This window comes from Lygodium microphyllum, chromosome 16 (genome assembly GCF_053477565.2).
Source record: "Lygodium microphyllum isolate KBCC chromosome 16, Lygodium_microphyllum_v1.1.10, whole genome shotgun sequence".
In the NCBI taxonomy this organism is placed as follows: domain Eukaryota; kingdom Viridiplantae; phylum Streptophyta; class Polypodiopsida; order Schizaeales; family Lygodiaceae; genus Lygodium; species Lygodium microphyllum.
Genome location: NC_141150.1, coordinates 144,205,116 through 144,222,659, shown reverse-complemented (window position 1 = coordinate 144,222,659; position 17,544 = coordinate 144,205,116). Strand labels below are relative to the sequence as shown.

The 17,544-nt window shown below is 43.8% G+C and overlaps 1 protein-coding gene across 1 annotated transcript in view; it reads right to left on the bottom strand.

Moving 5' to 3' along the window:
- The window catches only part of TERT (telomerase reverse transcriptase), a 129,758-nt gene extending 112,483 nt beyond the window's left edge, over positions 1–17,275 (bottom strand). Inside the window, exon 1 of the mRNA XM_087696518.1 lies at positions 16,882–17,275. Coding sequence (XP_087552644.1) covers positions 16,882–17,166 — 285 coding nt within the window. The 5' untranslated portion in view covers positions 17,167–17,275. The remainder of the gene's footprint in view (positions 1–16,881) is intronic.
- Between the last annotated feature and the right edge of the window lie 269 nt (positions 17,276–17,544).

The window sequence follows — 17,544 nt, the reverse complement described above, 5'->3', positions numbered from 1 at the left end:
GCACTGGCACTGGCTCTGGCTCTCTCTCCACAGAGTCTGCAGATGGTGAAGATGATGATGATGATGATGATATTGACTGAGGAGGAGCCACTGAGTATAAATAGGTTGAAAAAGTGGGGAGCAATAATGCTGGTCGACAGGCATTAATGCTCGCCGACTAGTGCATAAAATGCTCCACTGGCATAAAATGCCACACCAGAAAAATACCTAAAATACCTAATAAAAATGCCCAGCCCAGATCAAGCTGAGACTCACACATGAGCTGACAAATACTCTGCTAACACCCTCTCTCAGATCATGGGTGATCTGATACAATACAATAGTACAATGAAAAGGGATCAGAAACTATACAACATAGAACCACCAAGTAGAACCATGGATACCCAAGCAGTGGGTGATCAAGCCACCACCAAGGTGCCTCGGAGAGAACCTAATGTCAATGTCAATTGTACCAAACACTTGAAAATAGAGGAGATCATAGCATGTCTCTGTGTCCATCACCAATATCTCGCAGTAGCATACAAGACCAGCCTGTCAAAAATGCTGCTGAACATAGGTGACCATGGATTCCCCGCCTTTAGCCAGCCGCCTTTGGTCAGACCGCCAAAGTGTCCCCTCATGTGAGCTCCAGACGAAAGCCTCCCGCTCTCTGTCAGATAACCAGCTCATCATGAACCTGGATGTCAATCCCAGCTCCAGGATTTGATTCCACCAGACTGAAGTCGATGCGTCAGGGACATCCCTCTCTGGAACCTGTGCACCTGTATAAAAGTATAGATGAGGCGCGGCTGCCCCATCTGAACACCCGCTCACACTCCCTCTCTGGCACAAGAGAGTCGTGAGGGATAACCTCATCGCCACCACTAAAAAGCAGCCGAGGAAGGGGCCACCAAGCCCTTCCCGCGATCCGAAGAAGAGGATCCCTTCCGCGCCTTGGACTTCACCTTGGTCGGAGGATCTGAGTCAGAGTCTGATAAAGGAGAGAACTCATCGGTAGAGTCAACATCCCGCTTGGTCTTCTGCTCCTTCTTCCTGGAAGCCGCTAACGTCTTGCAGTCCTTCCGCAAATGTCCCTTCTTGCCACAGTGTCAATATTCATTCACTGCATAGTGTGTTTGCTACATGAGCATTGTATATTCAGCAATTATATCACTTCATTTATTTTCTGTGTTCATTGTCTCTGGGTTACCCTGACCCTAATTGTGTTCTTTTATCAGTCTATGCTGTGTCATACAATTTTTATTTGTGTTTTTGTGTTAGGATATTTCTTTACATGGTATCAAAGCTCGGTACTCTCTGAGAAACCTAGGCCTTTGGTCTGAAAATCAAAAAGAATTTGGTGTTTTCAAAATCAAAATGAATTTGGTGTTCTCAAAATCAGAATGATTTTGGTGTTCCTATTTCTACATTGCATGGTGCATCATCATCATCATCATTTCATTTTCAATCATTAAATGGTAAAAATGAACAAAATACATCTGCACCTTTCACACCACAAATTCAAAACCCACCCATCCCACCACATTCTTCCGTTGCTTCTCCACTTCCTTTTACACCATTTACATTCTCCTTTTAAACACCTCATGTTGCACATCACACCGCACCAGGGAGGTTATGGAAACATAGACACCGCCTTTAGGTTCTCATCCTTTCCTCAGTCGGGTGGTGTTCCACCTTCTTCTCACGCACTTTCGGGATCATTGCAGCCTAGGTATCCCCCCTAGTCTCTCCCAAGTATAGATCAATTGGCACCACAGCTTGCCTCTATAGCATTACCAAGTGGACCTTCTGGTCATTCAGTTGTGCCCTAGCCGAGCTTTCATAAGGCTTTCGTATCCCAGTGCTCCACCTCCATTGGCACCTTATGGAAACCTTCATGTTCCAGTGCCTACGCATCAATTTGCACTCATTGTACACTCCCGACCTATTTTTACCTACCTACCTTTTTCCCCTCATTCTTCCTATCAGATACACCCACCACCACCATCTTACCCTCCACCTTCATCTTATCCCACTTTCTCGACACCTCATGGTTCCACCTCAACTTCTACCAAGCATGCTTTTAATGATAAGACTCGTTTTAACGGGTCAAACTTTACCACTTGGTCAGACTTGATGAGACATGTCCTTCACTCCCAAAACCTATGGGATCTTGTGCAGAGATTGGAACCCCAACCTGATCCCGCATTTGTTCCATACGAGATTGTCTGCTCATGGAAGGCTAGGAATGCCTCCGCTATTGTCGAGCTAATGCAAGGCTTATTGCCTGAGTTTCATTCTCAGCTTCAGCATTTTGACTTAGTCTCAAAACGATAGGCACACTTGACTGACAGCTATGCGGCTCGGGATAGGACCCGTCGTATAAATCTTGACCATGAGCTCCAACTCTTTAAAATCAGTGACCTGACTTGAAAGTCAAGTTGGCTGAGTATCGGCGACTTCTTGCCAAATTGTCCACTACAAGGACTCTCAAGTCCTCTGACAATCAAGTCACATTGTTTCTTAATAAACTCCCTAGGAAATACTTTAATTTTGTGGAAGGTATAGTTTCAAAGTCTACCATGCCTACTTTCTATGAATTTAAGTGTCAGCTGTTGCGTTACACACGGTTGTTCAATCAATTTCATATGAACTCTTCCTCAAAGGGGGCTCTTGTTGCTTATTCTCAGAAGGGGCAACACGGGAAGGGCAAACAAAATCAAACCTCCACTCAAAGCCAAAAACAAAATCAATCCGAGGAACCACAAGAAAACTCCTAGTTACAACTCAAACCAGGGTGGTAGAATATACCTAAAAAGAATAGGTATTGTCAACATTGTCAAAAGGCTGGTCATTTTGACGACGAGTGTCGATCAAAGGTAAGAGACACAGCACCCAAATCTAAGTCTCAGACCCCCACCCCTCAGTCGAGCAACCCCCAGCAGGGGAGGCACGGTGATACCAAGGGACAGTTTAAAGGTCAGACTCATACTGCCACCACTTAGCCATCTCAGTCAACGACATTCTCAACTCCAGAGGGCTTGTCTAAATGGTCTGCAGAGGCTCACATTGTCTCCATAAAGACAACCGATGCGAGTCTCATCCACATTTATGAGTTGCCTCTCGATAAGGTTACCGCCGCAGAGGCCTACTCGTCACAACCGAGCACTTCAACTCCTACTTGGATTATGGACAGTGGAGCTACCTCCCGACAAGGTTACCGCAGAGGCCCACTCGTCACAACCGAGCACTTCAACTCCTACTTGGATTGTGAACAGTGAAGCTACACATCACATGACTCCTATAGAGGACATTTTCAGTACCCGAGCCCCTGCAGCCAAGCGGGTCCACATAGGAAACAACTCCTCGGTCAAGATTCAGGCTCAAGGTAGCGTCAGTTTTGCCACTGACAAGGGTCCGAATGTGGCTTCGTTGGACAACGTATACCATGTCCCCCAGCTTGGAGTGAACTTGTTATCTGTTTAGCAGCTTTGCCAGTTAGGGCAAGCAGTTTTCTTTACAGCGACCACAGTCGAGATCCTTGACTCTCAAACAAGTTTAATGATTGCTCATGATGAGACACAGCCTCATGGCCTGTACCACATGACTCACTTTCTAACCGAGCCGACAGTCAAGGTCTCCATGTTCCATAGCTTTCAAGCATTAGCCACATCTCAGGAGCATACAAACAATGAGCGTCTTTGACACTCTCGCTTAGGGCATCTTGGTTATGACTCTCTTTATGAGTTATCCCATCGTGAGCTGGTTGAGGGCCTTCCCCACCTAAAACTAGCTCGCGACGTCTGTAAAGCTTATCAACTCGGAAAGCAATATCGTACCCCATTCCCTCAAGAGTCCACACATCGTACTAAGGAGCTTCTTAGATTGATCCATGTTTACCTTTGTGGGCCGACATCCACTGCCGCCTTGAATGGCGCACTGTACTTTTTTTTTTGTAGTGGATGATCATTCTAGATACATGTGGTTGTACTTCCTCAAGTATAAGTCTGATGCTTTTATATTTTTTTTTGCTTGGGTACTGCTGATTCATAACCAGACTGGTCGTCGTATTGGTTGCATGACGAGTGATAGAGGTGGTGAGTTTATCTCCCATGAGTTTTTTGAGTTTCTACTACAACATGGCATCTCTCGCCAGCTCACCTCTACTAACTCCCCCTCTCAAAATGGAGTCCTAGAGCATAGGAACCGGACAATCATGGAAATGGCACGCTCAATGCTGTTCGCAACAAAGCTTCTTGAGCGCCTTTGGGTCGAGACTATTAACACTTCGATATACATCCTCAACCGGTGCCTGACTGCGGCTCTTCCTAAAAAGACCCTATATGAGGCATTTTTTGGCTCTCGGCCTGTCATTTCCCACTTCAGAGTCTTCGGGTGTCACGCCTACACACATGCCTGATGATAAGATTGGAAAGCTCACTCCCCAAGCTGATCTCCTTATTTTTGTCAGATATTCCTCTAAAGCGAAAGCCTATCGTTTGTTCAATCCTCGGACAAACAAAGTGATCATTAGGAGAGACGTTGTTTTTTACGAGAGGGATATTGTGCAATCCTCTGCACCGGATTCCAAACCTCTTTCTCCTTCCACATTATGGGAGATCGTGCCTCGTGAGCCTAGTCCACTACCCGCTCATGACATTCCTGCAGATTCTTCATCTCCGATGTCCCCCTCCACGAGACCCGTTATCTCGCTAGTACCAACAGACCATGAGGGATTCAGGGATTCTACCACCGGATTCCACTCCGTAGGGACCTAGAAGATTTGCCCAATTCGCTCCTCAAGCTTCATTTGCATTGCTGTTTACAGCCGATTACATAGCGCATTTTGAGCCGGATACATGGTAGGAGGCTCTTCAACACCCTCAATGGCGAGAGACTGTGGAGAAGAAGCTAGAGAGTATTGACCGAAATGAGACTTGGACATTGGTGGATCGTCCACGCCACAAGAAAGTCATCGAGACAAAGTGGATTTTCAAGACCAAGCGAAAAGTTGATGGAACTTTAGATAAGTATAAGGCTCGCCTTGTCATGCAAGGGTTTCGACAGAAACATGGCATTGATAATGAAGAGACCTTTGCTCCTACTACGCGGTTGACATCTTTCCACTTACTTCTCGCACTAGCCGCTCACCACGGTTGGCCGATATATCAGATGGATGTCAAGAGTGCTTCTTGAATGGTTATTTGGAGGAGGAAGTCTATGTGAAGCAGCCACTGGGTTTTCCTTCAAGGAACCCAAGGGATATGGTATTCCACTTGCAGAAAGCTCTTTATGGGTTAAAGCAAGCACCGCAATCTTGGTTCCATTGGATGGATGAGTTCTTATGGACTCATGGATACCATTCTATCCCTTCTAAACCGAACTTATATGTTCGATCTACTGTAGTGAAGGTCAGCTATATCTTGCTATACGTTGACGACTTACTCATCACAAGCTCAGATTCTGCTACCATAGCAGACATCAAGCAAAGCTTAGTGCTACTTTTGAGATGACAGACCTCGGTTTGTTGTCTTATTTTTTGGGGATGGAAGTAGTTCATTCTAAGGGATGCATTTTTGTGTCACAGCAGAAGTACGCACTTCAACTAGTGGAACAACACACTTCGGATCAAACACGGCCAGTGGCCACACCTCTTGATCCTACTGTCCACTTGTCGAAGGATACCCTAAGATAGCCCTTTGATACACATACCTATCGCTCTGTTGTAGGAAAACTTCTTTGGTTAATTCACACTAGATCAGATTTAGCTTACTTAGTTAACATACTCAATCGGTATTTCACAACACCTAGGATGTCACATTGGCTTGCATGTCTTCGTGTGTTGCGTTATTTACAGTGTACTTATTCTTAAGGCCTGATATATGGATTTGGTTTATGTTTGCAGGGGTACACTGATTCTGATTGGGCAAGAGATCCCGACACCCGACGTTCCCATGGCGGCTACCTCTTTACCTTGGGCACAGCTTCCATTTCTTGGTCTAGCCATAAGCAAGAGACGGTGGCAGCTTCCACAGCCGAGGCTGAGTACCGCGCTCTCACTTCGATGGCACCACCGAGGCCATCTACCAAAGGAGTTTACTGGCGATACTTCATTTTCCATGCGACTCTCCCACCGTTGTCTACTGCGACAACCAAAGTACCATTGCCCTTGCGAGCAATCCGATTACCACACCACGGACACGGCATGTAGGAGTCCACTTTCACTTTTCCAAAGAGCAAGTTAAGCTAGGCACTATCTGCCTAGAGTTTGTGCCTTCATCTGACGATTTTGCAAATATTTTGACCAAAGCAGTCAACCGGCCGATTCTTCAATACCTGTTACCTAGGATCGGTTTGGGTACACCCTCCCCTACTTCTTCAGCTTGACAGGGAGAGGGTGCTTCCCTCTTGCTTTCCCTTCCAATTTAAGAGGGGGTGGCTTCTACTCTTGCTAGTGACAGTGATGATGCTTACAGTTTTTTTAGACATTCATTCATTTATTCTTCTGTATTGTATTATGGACATTTGTAACTTCATCCCCACTATCAGGGTGACATGATTATAAAATGTGAGATGGAAGGATCGAGGTGCAGCTGAGATTCACTAGACAGTGTGAGAGTGAGAGACAAAGTGAAGCACGACACCCAAGAGAAATAGACTGAAAGAGTATAATCAGAAAGTACAAAGTACAACCCTTAAACCTTAGGGTTGTAGGAGGTGTTCACACACGACACACACTAAGTGCCCATAAGTGTGTAACATAAGCACTTAAGCACATACTACAATAAGACTATAAGTCTGGGGGAAAAAACCTCTCCTACCGAGAGTAAAAAGTGCCCCAGTGTCCTACTGATCACATCGACACTCGCATATGAGCGAAGGCGTAAATGAGGCGTGAGTCAAATACCCAACAAACCCCCTTGGAGTGAAGAGTGATCAAGAGTACAAGGATCATCCGCCACCAAAGGATATCAAATTTAAAGCATCGCGAAATGCTTCAAATTTGTCACGAGGATGAGCTTTGGTGAAGATGTCTGTCACATTACTGGTAGGACAATAGACAAGGCTGATGTCACCTGCATGTAGCCTCTCTCTAACAAAGTGATAATGGATCTCAATGTGTTTCGTGCGGGTATGAAACACTGGGTTCCGTGCCACTACAATGGCACTCTGACTGTCAGTGAACAAAGGAGTAGGCTCCGTAACAGATACATCCAAATCAGCTAGCAAGCGTCTAAGCCATACGCATTCAACTGTGGTAGTGAAAGCTGCCTTGTATTCAGCTTCACATGACGATGTGGCAACAGTGGATTGTTTCTTGCTAAGCCAAGAAATGCAAGAAGAGCCAAGAAAGAAACAATTGCCACTAGTGGAGTGACGTGTATCATAATCACCAGCCCAATCAGAATCACTGTAAGCATGTAACTGCAGTGGTCCCCCCTTGGCATAAAGCAACCCAAGAGATCGAGTACCCTGCAAGTAGCGAAAAACACGCTTGACAGCTTGCCAATGTGACATACGTGGCTGATGCATATACATGCTCAAAGCTGAAACTGCAAACTGTATGTCCGGCCTAGTGTTGCATAGATAGATAAGACATCCAACTGCAGGAGCATATGTATGTATATCAAACAAATCGCTGTCATCATGTAATGACAGTTTCAGTCCAGGTTCCATGGGAGTACAAACTGGCTTGCAATCCTGTAAGACAAACTTCTCAAGAAGCTGCCCAATATACCTTGACTGTGATAGCCCAATACCTCGAGCATTATGTATGAGCTGGATGCCCAAGTAGTAATGCAAAACTCCGAAGTCAGACATGTCAAAAGTTTGCTGCAAATTTTGTTTGAATGCTGAAATCTGATCAGCATGCGTTCCAATGAGCAAAAGGTCATCAACATAGAGACATATAATCAGCATAGATCCCCCTTCTTTACATACGTAAAGGGTAGACTCAGATGAGCTGTTTAGAAACCCCTGACCAAGCAAGAAAGCATCTATTTTTGCATACCAAGCTCTAGGAGCTTGTTTCAAACCATATAGTGCCTTTTTGAGCTTGCATACCAAATGTTCTGAGCCTTCAACTGCAAAACCAATGGGCTGCTGTACATAAACTTCCTCCTGAAGTTCTCCATGTAAAAATGCAGTCTTGATATCTAGCTGATGCACTGTCCAACCATAATGTGCAGTCAAAGCAATCATAGACCTGATGGTCGTCATACGGGAAGTAGGAGCAAATGTCTCCTCATAATCAATGCCCTTTTTCTGTGCGTAGCCTTTAGCTACAAGCCGTGCTTTGTATTTATCAATGGATCCATCTGCTTTCCTTTTCAGTTTGTAGACCCATTTCGTTCCAATGGCTTTCTTCCCAAATGGCAAGGATACCAAATCCCAAGTTTGATTCTTAGTAATAGAATCTAATTCAGCTTGCATAGCTGCCATCCAATGCACACTGTGTTGTGCATCCTCATAACATTCAGGCTCTTCATTATCAAAAGTACTTGCTGCCATAACAAACTCCATGGTATGTGTTGAATCATGCAAACGAGTTTGCCTTCTAGTACGACCAGCCATGGGTGCATCCAAAGGACTATCTTGCATAGTCTGCAAATACCATCTAGGTAACTGTCTAGCATCTTGACTGTGTGCAAGCTCTTGCTGAATTTCAGTTTCAGTATGATGCTGAATATTCCGATCAGCCAATGGCTGAATTTCTGCACTTTCCATAGGAGCAGCTGGCTGAACATTAGGTTCATTTTCTGAAGCTCCAACTGAATCACCAAAAGTAATGGGCAGCAGCCCTTCAAAAACATCACGGGCAGCCTGATATATGTTCAAACCAGCCAAGGATAATTCTGATTTTTCATCAAAAACAACATCCCTGCTGACAAAAACCTTCTTTGTAACGGGATCATAGAGTCTGTAGCCTTTGCTCTCATTGCTATATCCCATAAAAATGCACTTAACAGCCTTGTTGTCCAACTTTTTTCTAAGTACCTGTGGAATATGGGCATAGGCAAGACACCCAAAGGTACGAAAGTGACCAACAGAAGGTTTACGGCTGTTCCAAGCCTCAAAAGGTGTGATGGTCTTCAAGGCTTTGGTAAGGCATCTGTTCAAAATATGGCAAGCACACATGACTGCTTCCATCCAAAAACTATGAGGCAAGCTTTTTGCCTTCAGCATACATCTGGCCATCTCCATGAGTGACCTATTCTTTCTCTTTGCTACCCCATTCTGCTGTGGAGTATAGGCAGTAGTATACTGATGGACTATGCCCTTCTGCTGCAAAAAAGAATTCAGCATAGAGGACATGTATTCCCCCCCTCGGTCCGAACGGAGAGTCTTAATCTTGCATCCAGATTGATTTTCAACAAGTGCACTGAAAGCCAAAAATGCATCATACACTTCTGACTTCTTTTTCAAACAGTAGACCCAGCAAAAACGTGTAAAGTCATCAATGAATGTCACAAAATAATAACAACCGCCCAATGACATGGTTTGCATAGGCCCACAAACATCTGAATGCACCAACTGCAATCTGGTTGTTGCTCTGAAAGCAACATCACGAGGAAATGAGAAACGATGCATTTTTCCTAAAATGCATCCCTCGCATAAGTGCTCAGGAGGTCTCTCCAAGAGAGGTAAGCCATCCAGCATCTGAGTACGCTGCAAAAGCATCAAGCTGCCAAAGTTTACATGCCCCAAACGAGCATGCCATAACTCCGCCTGTATCATAGCAGGAGTAAGAGTGGATGTCAACTGATCTACTGAAAGAGCATCCAACTCATATAAACCATGACACAAAGATCCTGTCAAGACCAAAGTCATGCGTTCTTTATCTCTAACCATGCAATGGTCATCATCAAATGTGACCTGCAAACCACAACGTGCCAAAGAAGAAATAGAAAGCAAATTCTTCTTGATTCCAGACACAAACAAAGCATCCTGCAGGCGGAGAATAGAGCCATCAATGGCTGTGAGCTGAATCTCCCCAACACCACGAACAGGGTATGATGCATTATTGGCATACTGTACCGATTTCCCAACGGGAGGTGCATTAACTGAAGCAAACAAATCTCTGCGAGATGTAATATGTCTAGAAGCAGCACTGTCAAAGAACCAAGTGTCAGCATCCTCTGTAGAGCTAAGTGCTCTATCGGCCCAAGAGATGTCATAACTGCAAGTGTAAAAACAATAGTCCTTGTCCACAACAAAGGACGCGGACTCACTAGCAATGGAAGGAGTAGTAGAAACAGACATTCCTGACTCCTCCTTCTCTTTGGCAATACGCTTCCTGCACTCAATGATATAGTGGCCGGGCTTCTTACAATAGTGACATTTTCCTTTTTTAGCTTGCGTCCCCCCTTGTGTCTGATTCTGCGATGTGCCCGAAGTGCCAGAACTCTGTGGAGCATTTTTCACCTTGCTGTTTTTGCATTTCTATCTTGCCACAAAAGCCTGCTCAGAGACTATAGCATCCACACCACTATTTTTCCTTGTTTGCTCCTCCTCTAGAAGCAAACTAACTAGCTGAATAAAAGTGAGTGGGAGCTCAGCAATCCTCATGGTGAGGTTCAATGCAATATGAAAGGACAAGTACGAAGGAGGTAAGGAATTCAAGGTGGTGGATATCAACTGTGCATCCGAAAAATACTCATCTATATTCATGAGCTGCTCCCTCAAGTCCTGAATCTTATTTAAGTGATCCTGCATAGAATCACCCTCATGCATCTTCAAAGTTTCCAACTCTTTCTTCAAGAAAGAGATTCTAGTCTCATTCGTTCCTGCAAACATATGCTCCAAAGTCAACCATGCATCTCATGAAGAAGATGCCGAACGAATGTGAGGGATGATGGACCGCTGAACTGCCAGAGCAATCAGCGACAAGGCCTGTGCATCACGTGTATCCCAAGCTTTTTGAGCTGCAGTTCTTGGAGGAAGTGGCTGAGGTGGAGCGGGCTGAGGTCCCCGTTGTCCACGTGCGCCATGGGGAGGAGGAGTAACGGGAGCTACAACTCCCGGTCGAGTTTCCTCTCCACTGACATAATCCCATAAATTCTTGGCCACTAATACATTCTTCATCATGAATGACCATAGCAAATAATTGTTTCCGTCCAATCTGTCTTCCTTGGATACATACGTAAAGACATCACCTCCCTGATTTGCCATGATGACAAATTTCCAAAGACAAATGAGCAATGTCAAAGCAGTATTGATTGGAAATCTGCAAATTTTCAGAAATTGCAGCAAACACACTTCTGCAATTAATGTGCAATGGCATACTCTGTCAAAAAATTGTCTTTTAATGCACGCTTCCCAAGGTGCAAACAGTGCTCAACAACACTGTTATATCAAAATCCCCAAAATTTTTGCCAAAATTTCTGTCACAAATACCCCAGAATGTGCATTCAATGTGTCGCTGTCACAAACACAGGCACGTGTCCCAATGCAGAAAACTGACCCTGCTTCTGTACGAACTCCTGTGTTTGAATTAAAAAATGTAAAATTTTACCTCTGCAGAATGATTGCAGCTGACTGACGACGGGCACAAATCCCGAGGCAATGTCTGCGCACAGGAACAAACTGGCGGACCTGGTGGCGGACAGCTGCCGGTTCAGGAAGCAGCACCTTCAGACAGAAGTCTCGTGCAGGCCAGTGGCGCCCTGGGCAGGATTGGCGCGAGCTGGGCAGATGCCGCGCTCTGCAGAACTGGCGGCGCCTCCAGCTGACAGGTGGCACGCTAGGCAAGGCATGCGTAGGTACAAGTGGCGCGCTCGGCAGGGCGCGCGCAGGTACAGGTGGCGCGCTGGCGACTGGAGCTGCGCGCTGGCGGGTGGAGCTGACAGCGCTGCAGACTTGATGACTGGAGCTGGTGACCTGGGCTGAACTGGCGGCTAGGGTAGGACTGGCGGGGGCTGCAGACTGCAGACAGCAGACCGCTCTAATACCAAATGTGAGATGGAAGGATCGAGGTGCAGCTGAGATTCAGTAGACAGTGTGAGAATGAGAGACAGAGTGAAGCACGACACCCAAGAGAAATAGACTGAAAGAGTGTAATCAGAAAGTACAAAGTACAACCCTTAAACCTTAGGGTTGTAGGGGGTGTTCACACCCGACATACACTAAGTGCCCATAAGTGTGTAACATAAGCACTTAAGCACATACTACAATAAGACTAAGTCTGGGGGGAAAAACCTCTCCTACCGAGAGTAAAAAGTGCCCCAGTGTCCTACTAATCACCGACACTCCCATATGAGCGTAGGCGTAAGTGAGGCGTGAGTCAAATACCCAACATAAAAGGCCACTTGGACAAGTGAACAATTTCCTTGCGAGGGCACTGTCCAAGTGGCACCATTGCATTGCATCTTGCATGAGCATGAGATCTTGCATCACCCTTTGCATTACCCCATGCATTGGCATTCTGTTCATGTAAACATGCATATGTACGTATTTATCTTGTTCGGTCTTTTGGAGTGGTCGACTCTAGATCCACCATATTCATGGCATTGTCCATGGCAATCTCCGAGTCAGTTTTTCCTACGCTTGCTTGCTTGTTTTGCTTGCCTTGCTTCACATATTTGCTATATCCACACCTTCGCCTTATTCTTCTTCAACGATACCCGGTAATGGTAGGGATAGTATTCTTATTTTATGAAAGTCTTGGATCTGACCATCCTTTATCATTCTCTCGTTTGGGGCACGGATACTCAATAGGACGAAAACTAATTTGAACCCCACACTTAATGCTACATCTATCAAATCCAAAAACAAAAATAAAAATAAAAATAACACAAAGAGAAGTCCATAGCTGATTCCATCTGCCTTTGTAGGGCTTGGTAGGCCATTGGGCAAAGCCGACGTGCACCCTTTGTCCGATACCCTATCCTCTCTGGGGTGATCACTTGGGCTCCCTTGGTAAGATAACCATCACCTCTGTAGTCTTAGTAGGCCACTGGGCAACCACGCGCACCCTTTGTCCGATGCTCTGGCTACTTTAGGGTGGAACGCCTCGGGGTAAAAGATAAAGAAAATGGGCTTGGCTGGCCGTCCTTCTCGTGGCACCATTGTTGGACCTGAGAGGGGGTGTTGAGCTAAAAATGCATTAGCTTTAGCCCCAAAACTTGGTTAATTAGTGAAGAAACCTTGTTTATTTAAAAGAAACACGATCCTAGAGAGTGTTTGTGTCCCATAAGCACAAACCCACTTGGGAGGGCCCAAAATTTCTATAAATAAGTATGCTGCCCTCCATTTAGTTCTCAATCTCGTTTTTGCAAATTTCAAGTGTTTCAGCTTGCTGCCCACACCCCCTTCGCGGAGGACATCTTAGCCAAAGCTGTTCATTACTGTCTACATCAGTTGGCGACTCTTTTCCAGCCTTCTTTACGCAGTTTGGAGCTGATTCCAACTAGGCAATTGATGTTTCTGCACCGACCTGCTGTCGTACAGCCTATCACATCATCACAGCACCTACATTTGCTGCTGCAGCTGTTGTACAGACAGTTCTCTCTCCTCCAACTACCGCCATCTCCTGTAGGCTGTCCCCTAGCTATCCTCAGCTGCGTTTGACAGTTTTTCTCCTCAACTGTCGCCCGCCATTTGATGCCTGCGTTTGGCTGTTTTCTCTCTCCTCAACCTGTGTTTATTGAACATTTTCTCTCCTCACTGCCGTCTACATCAGATCCAACTTCTCACTGCTACGTTTGCTCGTGTTCGACATCCGGAGCTTGCCTTGCTGCGATTCGGAATCCGTTTAGAGTACGACACACTCTCTAGCTCATTATCCCTGCCCTAATCCTTGAGATACAGAAGTTCGAGATTCAGTATTCATTCACTCCATAGTGTGTTTGCCACATGAGCATTGTATATTCAGCAATTATATCACTTCATTTATTTTCTGTGTTCATTGTCTTTGAGTTACCCTAACCCTACCTGTGTTCTTTTATCAGTCTGTGCTTTGTCGTACGATTGTTATTTGTGTTTTTGTGTTAGGGTATTTCTTTACAACAACCACTCCTTCGTCTCTAGCATACATAACAGCATTCTAATAGAAATTTCAACATCTAAGATAAACATACAGCCAACCTACTTCCTTTTACAACCAACCTGCACTTATTATTAAAATATTCCACAAAGTAGCCTTTTGCATTAAATTAAATGCAACCCTTGCTCTACCATCTAACCAACAGACACTAAATTCTTTGTGATGGATGGCACATGTAATACATTAGACAAATTCTTTATTTGACCATCATGCAAGGACAAGGAAACCTTTACAATGTGTAAAATTGGGTGACATGAATCATCACCATCTATACACAACCTTGATTTTGTAAATCTTACATCTCTCCAAACCATTTAGCATGGCTGGTCATATGATTAAATGCACCTGAATCAATATATCATACATCATTATGTCTCCTTTTCTATAACAGCATTCATTATATGTTGCATAACAAACAGACACTCGTTTTTTTCTTCACTCTGTCGTAAAGACGATGCATAGTTTCCTTGCTACAATTTACAACTGCCAATATCGTCCTTCTTAGCATCACAGTGGACTACAATATGACTTGTTTTGCCATAATAATAACAAACAATACCAGAAATGTCAGAACCTTTGTTTTGCCATCCACCTCTTTCTCTAGAGCTTCCCCTAAGTGATAAGTCAGTGGCCATGTGAGGATCATGATAACCACCGACGTGCTAAGTATAGACGTACAAACCTATCTAACCAAGCAATCCATCATCAATGTCCACACGTGTTGAGCTTGCCATCTCAACATTCCCATGCCAGATTTCTCACAAACATTGTGGACCCATGGCACTCTCACATATGGGAGCTCATAGCTAGCATTATTGGATATATCTACTGTAGAGACTCTCTCCAAGATATGGATAGAGATTGTCTGTACTCTCCACAAAAGATGGAAGGATACAACGTGGTTCGGAGACTATGAGGAGAAGGAGAGATGCTTTTTTTAGAGACTTAGGATTCTAGAACTTATTTCCATTAGCTGATCCTATAGATTCCCCAACTCACTATTCATTTAAGCCTTGTAATAGACTTTCTTTTCATGTATATATTTCTTGGTATATGGAAGCCTTCAACATGGCTACTTTATACTTTGTATTTTACCTTGGGATACTTTGTCTCGAGGGGATTTATTAATAGAAATGTTTCTATTATAACTTTGGAAAACTTGGGGTTTAGAATGTTGATGAAACCTAGCTAGCTACAAGATATCCTACTATGATGATGATAATTATATCCTACAACAACTATGATGGTGACAACTATATCCTACAGCTACTATGATATTATAATCAGTTACTTACTCCAGCTTGCGTAATTGTCACCAAGCTTTAGGCTACTATTACCTTTACTTTGCTCCCAACTCCAAGACAATGACCCTAGGACCTGTTACAATGAAACTAGGAATCTTTAATTGTTACAGATCACAAAATTCACACTTGTGCAATTGTCACCAAGTTTTAGTATACTATCACCTTCACTTTGGTCCTAACTCCAAGATAATGACCCTAGGACCTATTACAATGGGACTAGGAATCTTCACCTATTGTAGATAATCTAAGATACATTGTCACAATAGTTGCATAATTTACATCCCATCGAAATCAAAGAGAAAGAGAAAGAGACTTGAACACAAATCTAGATCAAGGAGCAAGATACTTGAGGAGACAAAAGTAAACAAGTCAGCAACTAAAAAGCTAGTTCTTATGACACCTGAGTCCATAATTCTGAAAGAGCAACTACTTGAGGCAACTGCTAATCCACAAGAGGAACATGTGGCGTTTAAGAAGTTACCAACCCAAGAGGAGGAAACAAAGAAGCCACATCCATGTGATATTGTACAAACTAAAAGAGAAATTCCAAGAAAGGACATGATAGAGCCATCAAATGTTGATAAGCAACAATCCAAGGTAGTTGCTAGTTTGTCCAAATGGTCAAAGTCTCCCAAAAACAAAGAATCTTTGTCATCTAAATTAAAACACAAAATCCAGAGCAGCCTTGTGCAACTGCCTTGCATTTTCTTATAACATTAACTTGCATTTTCTTATAACATTAACTTGCATTTTGCAATAAAAATTAACAAAAATCAATTCACATGCCACATACAATAGTTAAATTACATTGCTACCATAAAGTTTTATGATCCAAGCCTCACACTCCTCTTGTCACATACCTTTTGACTAATACCTTTGACTTGGGTCCACAACATGGGATCATAACGGTAATTTCAGCTAAGACCCATTCAAAAAGCTCATATTTCATGCAGTAATGGGGCCTAATGTAGAATCTTAAAGGTAACTTTGCCTAAGACCAATTTAGAAGACTCCTATTTCATAGGGTAAGGGGGTCAATTGTGAAACACATACATACATACATACATACATACATGTGTGTGTGTGTGTGTAAAATGAGAATCTTACTTAGGTCTCACTCATTGCTCATTGATTTGCTAAAAGTGTCACATTACTAGCTCACATTCTATCATATTACTAACTCACAAGTGTGCCTCTACCTTGAGATTGCTCATTGATTTGCTAAAAAGTGTCACATTACTAGCTCACAATCTATCATATTACTAACTCACAAGTGTTACACTTCCTTGAGAGACCCTCAAAATTGCACTTGTTTAAATCGTGTAAAAGATTCTAAAAGCAAAATATTTAAAATGTTAGACTCGTTCTATTTCTTTTGACGTCTCCTCTTATAGTCATACATTCAAACCTCCTACAACACAAACAAACAAGCCCACCCACCCAAATAAAAAGAAAACGACGACAACAACAACTCAGAAACACATCTTTATCATTGGATGTTTTTATCGTTAGGTATTCTTTAGCCTACTGAACAAGGAAGTTTGTAAATATTGCCTGCTGGAGGGTCCAACGCTGCTCCAAGGTGATACTTCCTTCAACGGGAGGAGCCGAAGGAGGGAGAGCAGCGTAGGCCCGATGGATCAAGGACACGTACTCGGCGGAGTCCCCCTCTCGAACCAGTACAAGCGGGCGCGCCGCAACCAGCTGACCTTCTACGGGCGCCGACGTAGAGGCGTACAATTCGAGGGTGAGGTCATGGAGAGATGTCCCGGAACGCGAGTAGAGCTTCGAAAGAACGCCATTTTTCTGCATCAGCCTTCTCCTCTTCCTCGGCCTCATCTCTCTCTCTCTCTCTCTCTCTCTCTCTCTCTCTCTCTCTCATCGGTGGTTGTGTGTGTGGAGGTGGGGGCGTCCTAGATCTGCATGCATTGCTCGAAAAAGAACGTTTACTGTAATCCCAACGTTACATTTTGAAAATTAAGAGCTACGAAAACCTTGAAATTTGAAGAATATTACTAGACAAATCTTCAACTATATATGTCATACCTCTTAATTTCTTTATTGAAAGGTTTCTCATCGTTACGAAACTAGGTCTTGCTTTTCACTAAATAAAGAAGTATGAAGTTTCATATATAAAGAAAGAAGAAGAAAGAGAAAAAGATAGAGAGAGGGACGAAAGAGAAAAGAGAATAGTCTTTTTTTAATTAAACTTTTTTT